Below are 11,005 nucleotides of genomic sequence, written 5' to 3'. Positions count from 1 at the left end.
GACAGGGCAATCAGACATCACCTGGGGTGGTGGAGGATAAGGAACCTCATCAAACATTGAAGATGATCAAGTATTGAGGAGGGGGGTTCTTGCTGAACTGACTTAGCAGGACTTTTTGCTGAAACTGAATTTTATAAGCAAGCACACAGATGTACTTCGAAGAAGGTTCAGGTGCCTGGCCAAAGTTTGGAAAATCTAAGAATCTTTATCAAGAGAGATTTAACTTTTCCATTAAAAAAAAAAAAAAGTAACAGAGCAGGACCCAGGGTTCTGTGAACAGTCTCAGGAACAAGTTAATGCCTTTGCTGCAAGCAATGGAGAATGAAGAGAAGACAGGAGGTTCAGTCGGAACTCTGATTCAACTTGGCCATGGGGCACAGGAGCCTACTTGCTGCCACAGATGTACATAAGGATCAACCAAATGTTGAGACTTTGGCACCGGATGTGTCAAGGTGGCCTGGGCTTGCTGTCTAGGCAGGTGCCACTAGAACTGTCCTCTTGGCTGCTACATGCCCCAGGAGATGCTTTATTTTCTGTTGTTGCTTTTTTTCTGTTAGTTTTGATTTGTTTTCTTGTCTCCTTGTGTGCCTTATTCTTTTCTAGTGTGTGCCAGATGTTGTGTTTGCAAAATTGTTTGTGGAAATGATTTAGAGACTAGGGTGATGTTATCTTCCTCCAAAGTGGATCTGTGTTTGCTTCTGTGAGGCATTTGGGAGCATCAAAACTTGGTATCATCTCAATTCAATTTCAGGGCTTGGGAAGATTTGAAGCTGAACTACAGCATCTGTAAATGTCTGTTTCCTTCTGATTTGCTCTTATTCCTATGGTGCTGCCCTTTGAGAGTCCATCCCAAAAGGAGAACATTTAGTGAGGGGCCTTTCAAGGTGAGTCTTTCACAACAAAACCTACTCCCCATCTCCATGAGGCTGTCAGTAATGCTTCCCAGCCTCTCCCTGGCTCCTTCCAGAAGCTACAAATGCTCGAGTTGAATCACAGCCACAAATGCTAGACTTACATCTCTGGGTCCTTGTTTTTCCCCAGAGTCATAACCCTATGTTCCTTATTGTCTTATTACTTCTCCAATGTTTTATGTATTTTTTCCAGTTTGTCTAATTGTCATCTGCAAGACAGTTAGTCCAAATTAGCCTGTTTGTTCTTACTGGAAGCAGAAGTTAAATATTGACCTGTACTACATTGTTCCTAGAACTCCATAGAGATGAACAAATCATCAGCGCTATTCCCCAGTTACTCAGCAGGGCAAGGATTTGTGCTTGGCCTTCCAGGTACTTTTGGAGTAAGAGAATGCTGAGGTTGACCTCTGAGTTCCTCCAGGTGAGAGAGCAGATGCACCATGAACAGGTCCAGTGAGACCTCCCCTGTGCTGGGGTTCGTTCTCCTGGGCCTCTCTGCCCACCCAAAGCTGGAGAAGACATTCTTTGTGTTCATCCTGCAGATGTACCTGGTGATCCTGCTGGGCAATGGGGTCCTCATCTTGGTGACCATCCTTGACTCCCGCCTGCACATGCCCATGTACTTCTTCCTGGGGAACCTCTCCTTCCTGGACATCTGCTATACAACCTCCTTAGTCCCCCTCATCCTTGACAGCTTCCTGACCCCCAGGAAAACCATCTCCTTCTCAGCCTGTGCAGTACAGATGTTCCTGTCCCTTGCCATGGGAGGCACAGAGTGTGTTCTCCTGAGCATGATGGCTTTTGATCACTACGTGGCCATCTGCAACCCACTTAGGTACCCTGTGGTCATGAGCAAGGCTGCCTACGTGCCCATGGCTGTCGGCTCCTGGGCAGCTGGTATCACCAACTCTGTAGTACAGATATCCCTAGCAATGTGACTGCCCTTCTGTGGGGACAATGTCATCAATCACTTCACCTGTGAGATCCTGGCGGTTCTAAAGTTGGCCTGTGCTGACATCTCCATCAACACGATCAGCATGGTTGTGGCCAACATGATCTTCCTTGCACTCCCAGTCCTGTTGATTTTTGTCTCGTATGTCTTCATCATTGCCACCATCCGGAGGATCCCCTCAGCTGAGGGGAGGAAAAAGGCCTTCTCCACCTGCTCTGCCCACCTCACTGTCGTGATCATCTTCTACGGGACCATCCTCTTCATGTATGGGAAGCCCAAGTCTAAGGAACCAACGGGAACAGACAAACAGGACCTTGCAGACAAACTCATCTCCATTTTCTATGGGGTGGTGACCCCCATGGTCAACCCCATCATCTACAGCCTGAGGAACAAAGATGTGAAAGCTGCTATGAGGAACCTGGTGGCTCAAAAACACCTAACAGAGCAACTATCAAAGGTTCCCAGACTGCGAGAATGCATAACCTCCAAATTCCTTGTTGTTCTCTTGGGGAAATGGTAACCAGGGAGGACCTTCGACTGTCAGTGGAAAGAACCATAAAATTTCTGAGGCTGCTGGTTAGTTTGCTGGCTTTACACAGAATCATGCTGTGTCATATCATAGCTATATTTTACTGACTAAATCTTAAATTCTTTGATACAGAATTTAATGAATATCCATAAGAGTTATAGAGGTGGTCAAAAGAGACAAACAAACAAAAATTTTAGTGGTACTGGGATCTTGGAGGATACAGGATATGGTCTGGCTCTGTGTCCCTGCCCAAATCTCCTGTCGAATTGTAATCCCCAGTGTTGGAGGAGGGGCCTGGTAAGAGGTGATTGGATCATGGGGGCAGATTTCCCTCTTGCTGTTCTCATGATAGTGAGTCAGTTCCCATGAGATCTAGATGTTTAAAAGCATGTAGCACCTCCCGTTTCACCCTCTTCCTCCTACTCCAGCCATGTAGGACATGATTGCTTCCCCTTCGCCTTCTGCCATGATTGTAAGTTTCCTAAGGCCTCCCCAGCCATGCTTCCTGTACAGCGTGTGGAACGGCGAGCCAATTAAACCTCTTTTCTTTGTAAATTACCCAGTTTCAGGTATTTCTTTATATCATTGCAAGAATGGGCTAATACAATGTTGTTTTGTCCTATGTAAAACTGCTACTTACTCTACTCTGATTTTGTGTTACCCCAGAGACCTTTGCTGTTTCTCATGTAGGGATAAATTGGAAAAAGTCATCTGCCCCAACATATAATGGTGAGCATTAGCACTATGGCAGAACTCTTCTCACATCTTAGCACTAGCAATAGTGAGACCTGAGCAGCTGCTTTGTTTTGACCTCATGGGCACTAAGAATCTTGTCATTCACAACATTCATCTATTTATTGTCATCACAGGAGAATTCAGAGGCAAACTTGCCACCCCACTGAAGCAGTACCCAAGTACTGTATGACTGGGTGCCAGCAGCTTCCAAACTTTTGTCCATGCAACCAACATGACACATAGCAGTTACACACGGCACATATTCCATCAGTATGCCCACATTGTTCCGGAACACCAAAAAGACTGTGAGGAAGCAAATGCAAAAATAATTCTCAATCCTACAACTAATAACAGGCCAGCAATAACAGTCATCACCAACCATCTGCAACACTGGTGAGATTGGCCATGTGTCCTTTGCAGCCCAAAGAGCTCTAAGTCCATGACTTCCTTCTACACTCAAGGAACAGACTGAGATAGGAGTGAAACTTAATGTATTATAGTGACTATTTTTCAGTCCACTTTATGTTTGTAAATGTCAGTGTCTTCATCCATTTTTGCTGCTATAACAATATACCTGAGACTAGGTAATGTATAAATAGTACAAATTTATTTCTCATAGTTCTAGAGGCTAGGAAGTCCAAGATCAAGGCATCAGCATGTTCAATGTCTGGTGACAGTCCAGTCTCTGCTTCCAAGATGATACCTTGAACACTATGTCCTCACATGGCAGAAGGGATGAAAGAGCAAAAAAGGGGCTAGCTAGTTCCCTCCAGCCCTTTTATAAGGTTACTAATCCCATTCATGGGGTTGTACCTTTTAATAGTATCACATTGATAATTAAGTTTCAACATATGAATTTAGGGGAACCATTCAGACCATGGCAGTCAGTTATTACCAAACTTTGGTCCTTTAGCCATGCCAAGACATATTAGGTTGTTTTCTCCTTTTCTTTTCTCTTTTTTCCTTCCTCATCCCCATGTGAAATAAGACTCAGGTCTTTGCTCTAAATGCATTTTTATTGGTGGGAGTGTAATGAGGACATAGAGAGGGTGGCCTAGAGAATTAAAACAGCTGGAATTCACCAGTTCCCATCACTTTTTAAAAAGCCTAAGCCCATTAAAGAGACACATTTAGGTGTCCAGAAGGAGAAGAAGAAAGAGCAGACGTGAAAACAGGAAGGAGGAGAGATTCCTTCCAGAGGCAGGAGAGAGGTGGAGGTCGCAGATCCCACTCTAGGCAGGACTCACCCCTACTGCAAATGTGAGAACCAGCTATTATGTATGTCCATGCCAGTTACGCATTTGGAAACCTGGAGAATGACTACCAGTGGTTAGTTACATAAAAATCCATTTGTCCTATCAGGAAACAAACTTGGACCTAGACCCCATTTATCACCTGATTTCCATATACTCCTACAGTAGATGCTCTTTTGGGTTCCTTGGTATTAGTGTCAGTTAAGATTCTATAACCAACAGCCCTCAAAATATTGGGGTATTCCATTTTCCCCAGTGTACAGCTACTCAGGGAAATAGTCACAGGTCCCTGGAGGGAAATATAGAGAAAATCACCACTACATACATGCAAGGGAATGCCCTTGAGGCATTCTTCCTCAAAGAACAGCCTCTCCTTCAATTGAGGTATTTTGGATCTGAGAATTAATTTAGGTCTGGAATTGAGTGAATGATCATAATTTTTCAACAGGGAAGCTGTTATCAGGCTTCTGCTCATCCATGCTTGATTTTTTTTTAATTACCTACATTTACAGCCTTCTAAATTGCCTACCTGTCTTGCTCCCAGGAACATCACAGTTTCATACTCATTACCATACATTCCTGTGGGTCAGGCCCTCTGGTTGCTATTCTGACCTTGCTGTCTATTACAGTAATTAATCTTTTTGCCCCTAATAGTTAAGTGCTGCCATCAGGCCTCTACTATTCTGGAAAATTATCATCTCCATTAACACTAGGGACCCCACTTCCAAAACAGCACCTCCTACAGTCAGCCTCAGCTGACAGAGGATAAACACTGCTGAGGTTCTCAATAATGCACCTCACTAGTGCATTTTCTTATTAACTTAGTGAGGAGAGTGTCCTCTAGCCTTCCTAGGGAACATAGCCATCTGGTAGGTCTAATTTAAAAGTCTATTTAGCATACCAAATTCTTTGAGCCTTTTGGCTCCTTCCTCTACACTCTGCCAAGGCAGTTTGATGTTTCCAGGAGCCATCCCAACCGTCCTGAAGGATCTCTTGGTTACCAGACACTCTCTCTAAAACGGTGGCCAGCAGAACAGCAGCCTATTCCTCCGTGGGGGCTGTGATGGCCTGATGACTTTCAAAGAAGTCCCTTTCAATGAGCAATTTGAAAAAATTGTGATTCCTGGCATACACCCACTCTCAACTCCTTAGAAATAGCATAGGTTTAATATGAATTTAGGCCCAAAAAATAGAGAAGTCTTATTTCACAAGACATGATGCATTTCTGTGACTCTGATACCAGATAACATAAACTCTAGTTCCAGGCATATTCAGAAGGAAATAATGCCAATGTTGTTTGTACAAAAATGGGTCGGTATCTTTTATGCATCATTATAGGTCTGAAATGCCTGGCTGGAGACAGAAGGGAATAAAGGCACCCAATGATGATATAAACAGAGCAACTGACCATTTGAGCAATTGAATATAATTGGAAGCAATTGGCATGGGTCAGGACAGGAACCAGGGGAGGTGTCAGTAGAAAAATGAAGTTCTAAAGGCCGGGCATGGTGGTTCATGCTTGTAATCCCAGCGCTTTGGGAGGCTAAGGCGGGCAGATCACCTGAGGTTGGGAGTTCCAGACCTGCCTGGCCAACATAGTGAAACACCATCTCTACTAAAAATATAAAAAATTAGTTGGGCATGGTGGCGGGCACCTGTAATCCCAGCTACTCAGGAGGCTGAGGCAGGAGAATCGCTTGAACCCAGGAGGCGGAGGTTGCAGTGAGCAGAGATCACGCCATTGCACTCCAGCCCATGTGACAGTGTGAGACTCTGTCTCAAAAGAGAAAAAAGAAAAATGAAGTTCTTCCTGGGCGTGGTGCTCAAGCCTGTAATCCCAGCACTTTGGGAGGATGAGGCAGGAGGATCTCTTCAGGCTGAGAGTTTGAGACCAGCATGGCCAACAGAGACCCCCCACTCCATCTCTACAAAAACGTTTTTAAAAATTAGCCAGGTGTAGTGGTGCACACATGTAGTCCCAGATATTCGGGACTGAGGCAGAGGGATCGCTTGAGCCCAGAAGTTGAAGGCTGTGGTAAGCTGATTGTGCCACTGCATTCCAGCCTGCGTGACAAAGCCAGACCTCAGAAAGAAAATGGAGGTTTCATGGCTCTCCTCATCCTCAAGGTATTTACTTCTGGAAAAATTAATGGTTAGGATTACCCAGGTATACATAAATTCTAAACAAATATATCCTATGTACATAGAGCTTTTCTTAGCACAGGGTGCTGGAAGAAAGCTGGCTAACAATTTTTCAACTTTACAGTGGTGAAAAAGTGATACACATTCAGTAGAAACTGTACTTCAAGTACCCATACAACCATTTTTTTCACCTTCAATATAGTAGTCAATAAATTACATGAGATATTCAACACTTTCTTATAAAATTACTTTGTGCTAGATGATTTTGCTCAACTGTAGACTGCTGTAAGTGTTTTGAGCACATTTAAGGTAGGCTAGGCTAAGCTATGATGTTCAGCAAGTTAAGAGTATTAAATGCATTTTCAACTTACAATATTTTCCATTTATGATGGGTTTATCATGACATTGCGCCATTGTAAGTTGAGGGGCATTTGTATTCCAGCTGAGCCTGGAGGACCATGATCAAGGAAGTAGTTGGGCCGGTATGCTTTGCACAGGAATTGGCCTGATTAGTCCCTAAGGCTGCTTCCAAGCTTGGGCCTACCATTGTCTATGAGCGAAACAAAAGCCAGAATTGAAGAATCGTCTGTACGGTGGTGTGTTTTAGGAAACCCTGATTAAGCAGAGAGCATCCATCCTGTGACTGTTTCTATGACTATTTTGCATGACCACTGAAAGAAAAACACTGGCAAATATTCCAAACATGAATACTTCCAAATCAAATTAATTAGGCTTAAGTGATCCCAAAATAGAAACATCCCTCATCTTTCTTCTTACAAGAGAATGAAGGTTTGAACCATGATTCAATTTGTGGAATAAACCATATGGTTTCCCTCCTAGGACGAAAGAGGAGCTGCTCAAGGGGAATCAAAACATCCAGCCCTGGGTCAGAGAGGAATCTGACCTTGGAGACATGGGGCCCAGACAGAGTCCCTACAGATCCTGACCTGACCTGTGTATGGAAGATGTCAGGGGTAGATGGATATTCATTCAGTCTTTTAGTCTGACCTTTACATTTAAAAGCAAAGAGGAAAACAGGGTAGTTATAGGGCTGGGCCTCAGATCCAACTTAAAGGCTTACCAGTGGATTAAGAACATCTGCCCCCATTCCTTAGACATATGTTTTGGATTTTATTGCACTTTCTCTCTTCATCTGAGAACAGATATGATAGCTCTTTCCTTCTGAGGATGTTGTGAGAATGACAGTAGATAAGGTGCCTAGTACATAATTTTTCTTTTTTTTTCTTTTTTTGAGACAAGGTCTTGCTCTCTCACCCATTCTGGAGTGCAGTGGTATGATCATGGCTCACTGCATCCTCAACCTCCTGGGCTCAAGCAGTCCTCCCACCTCAGCCTCCCGAGTAGCTGTGGAACTGGCAAAAGGATCTGGTTGCTCACTGCTTGTGGAAAGAAGTCAAAATAATAACGAGTTATGATACGGAAGAGCAATATTCCTTTATTATCCATGCCAGCAAGGGGAAGAGTAGACAGCAAATTCCACTCTTCAATTTGTGGAGGGAATGCAGGGGGTTTTGGTGGTGGTGGTGGTGGTGGTGTTTTTTTTTTTTTTTTTGAGACAGAGTCTCACTGTGTCACCCAGGCTGGAGTGCAGTGGCACGATCTCTGCTCACTACAAGCTCCACCCCCCGGGTTCATGCCATTCTCCTGCCTCAGCCTCCCAAGTAGCTGGGATACAGGCACCTGCCACTGCGCCCGGCTAATTTTTTTGTATTTTTAGTAGAGACGGGGTTTCACCGTGTTAGCCAGGATGGTCTCGATCTCCTGACCTCGTGATCCGCCTGCCTCGGCCTCCCGAAGTGCTGGGATTACAGGTGTGAGCCACCGTGCCCGGCTGGGAATGCAAGTGTTTTTAAAGAAAGCATTTTGGAATGTGGAAGAGGCAAGTGGGGCTAGGAGATGCCAGGTGCTATGACACTCCGATGGCTCATCTTGAATTATTGTTCCATTTGGTGAAGGGGCTGGTGCCATCGTGGATCCTACCAGGTTATAAATTAATCACAGTCAATCTTGTGATCACTCTTCAGCTGAGAGTGAGTTCCAGCCCTGAGGTAACCTTTTGTTGGAGAGAGAATTCTGGAGGTGTCTGGTCCCTATCAGGATCTGACCTCTGAAGCATCAAAGGAAGCATATGACCAGATAAGTAAGCATGGTGTGTGCTTAACAAGCATCTAGGTAAACAAATGTGCATAAAGCATGGGAGTACAGAATGGGAAAAGAAAGGGAGTGGAGGTTCACAGCCCATTCTGAGGCTGTATTTCAAGATGAAAGGTAACACATAAGCAGTCTGTCTCAAAGTTATATCTTGAGACTAGGGGTGGGAGAGGAAGAAAGGGGAAAGGAAAAAGAGTTATAAAATGCCTTTTGAGGCTTAGCTGCTAAGCTGCTTGATTATAGCTGGGACTACTGGTGCATGCCCCCAAACCCAGCTAATTTCTAAAATAAAATTTTTGTAGAGATGGGGTCTCCTTGTGTTGCCCAAGCTGGTTTTGAACTCCTGAGCTCAAGCAATCCGCCTGCCATAGCCTCCCAAAGTGCTGGGGTTACAGAGGTGAGTCACTGCATCTGGCCTCCTAGTACAAATTTATATTCAATTGATAATAGCTCCTACCACTGCTTCTACAGCTGCTGTTGCTGTTATAGCCCTTGCACTGATTTTTTAGCATGTCTGTCTTCTCCTAAATATTGAGCTCTTCAAAGTAGAAATTTTGATTTTCATCTCTGAGTACCCAGCACTGAGAATCATGCCTGGCACAGAAGGTGTGCTCAGTAGCCATCTGTTGACTTGAGCCAAATGGCCATGGCACAGACACTGTGTGCTTGCGCAAGTACAGGAGAGTCTCAGAGCTCCTTGCTGGAAGTGCTCCTGTAGCAACCTGGGAAGGGGTCAGATCACAAAGCAGAGCTCAGAGGAGATGGATTTCTACAGAGTTTGTATGGTTTTCAAGCACAGGGTAAAATAAAGCCAACTGCAAAACCCCTGGATTGTCAACAAGCTTATGATGACCCAGGATAAATCACATGTGAGCACCTAGAAATCCGAAAGAGAGATTTTTAGTTCCCTGAAAAAAGCAAGGGAAATCTCAGGACCAGCCTCAGAAGCAAGTCAGTGTCTTTCGTGAGAGCTGGTGGGGAATGGCGAGGAGGGAAGTTCAGAGATAACTGAACTTCAACTTGGCCAAAACGTGCAAGAGGCCCCTTGCTATCCAGTCATAGAGGCTCGCTGGTGAAGTGAAATTTACTTAAAGGTCAGTAAAAGTTTAAAGTCTTGGCACTAGAGTTACAGGGTACCTGGGACTGACTCCTGGCTGATATCACCAGAGCAGAGGAGTTCTTGGCCCATGTACTCTAAGGGAAGGGAAGAGACTAAATGTCATCAGTTGCCTGCCCTTCTATGGGGACATCATCAACCACTTGACCTCTGAGGTCCTGGCTGTCCTGAAGTTGGCCTGTGCTGACATCTCTATCAACGCGATCAGGCAAAAGGCCTTCTCCACCTGCTCTGCCCACCTCACAGTTGTGGTCATCTTCTACAGGACCATCCTCTTCACGTATGGGAAGCCCAAGTCGAAGGACCCACTGGGGGCAGACAAGCAGGATTTTGCAGACACACTCGTCTCCCTCTCCTATGGAGTGGTCACCCCCATGCTGAACACCATCATCTACAGCCTGAGGAACAAGGGTGTGAAGGCTGCTGTGAAGAACCTGGTATTTCAGAAACCCCTAACTGAGTGACAGACTGTCAGAATCCCAGGTGGCCAGAACATGTGATCTCTAAGCACCTCACTGTGCTCATGGGGAAATGATAACTCAGAGGAAAGAAGGGACTTTCCCAAGGTCCAGGCCATGAACCATGGGACTAGGACGAACAAGTAAACTGAGTGTCCCCTGTTGTGTCACAAGTAATGGAAGCTTCTATCAAAGGACCTAGAGGGAAAGTGCCTCCACATTTCTACTTTTAATTTCCCATTGCCCCATTTCCTCACCTATCTATTTTTAATTTTTTGGCCTTGAATACATTTTTGGGTTACCACAAATCCTTTATGACATGAGAGTAGGCATAATTGGAACCAAAGAAACAAAGCAATGAAAAAGCAAACAAAAAACCCAAATGAACTAATGACAAGACATGGCAGTGGGGGCTGGGGTGGGGGCAGTGGGCTGGTCGTCGGAGCCCCTCTGTGGACCTCAGCTGTTTCTCTCCCCTGCTAGAAGCTAGCTTTAGACTGCATGGCTTGGAGGTCCTTTCAAAGTTGACCTTCCAAGGCAGTGATTCTAGCCACAGGACCTTGAGTATTGTGGTGTATTAGGCCATTCTTGTACTGCTATAAAGAAATACCTGAGACTGGGTGATTTATAAAGAAAAGAGGTTTAACTGACTCATGGTTCTGCAGACTATACAAGCATGGCTCCAGCATCTGCTTAGCTTCTGGGAAGGCCTCAGGGAGCTTTTACTCACGGCAGA

The 11,005-nt window shown here is 44.9% G+C and overlaps 1 protein-coding gene across 1 annotated transcript; it reads left to right on the top strand.

Moving 5' to 3' along the window:
- Positions 1 to 1,351: 1,351 nt before the first annotated feature.
- Positions 1,352 to 10,275, top strand: LOC100434034 (olfactory receptor 13C7-like). The gene is given in 2 exon segments (XM_024252629.3): positions 1,352 to 2,379; positions 9,894 to 10,275. Coding segments are annotated over 2 exon segments (1,410 nt in total).
- The last annotated feature ends 730 nt before the right edge of the window (positions 10,276 to 11,005 follow it).

The sequence above is a fragment of the Pongo abelii genome, chromosome 13 (assembly GCF_028885655.2).
Source record: "Pongo abelii isolate AG06213 chromosome 13, NHGRI_mPonAbe1-v2.0_pri, whole genome shotgun sequence".
Lineage (NCBI taxonomy): Eukaryota > Metazoa > Chordata > Mammalia > Primates > Hominidae > Pongo > Pongo abelii.
This window is presented reverse-complemented; position numbering and strand designations above follow the sequence as displayed.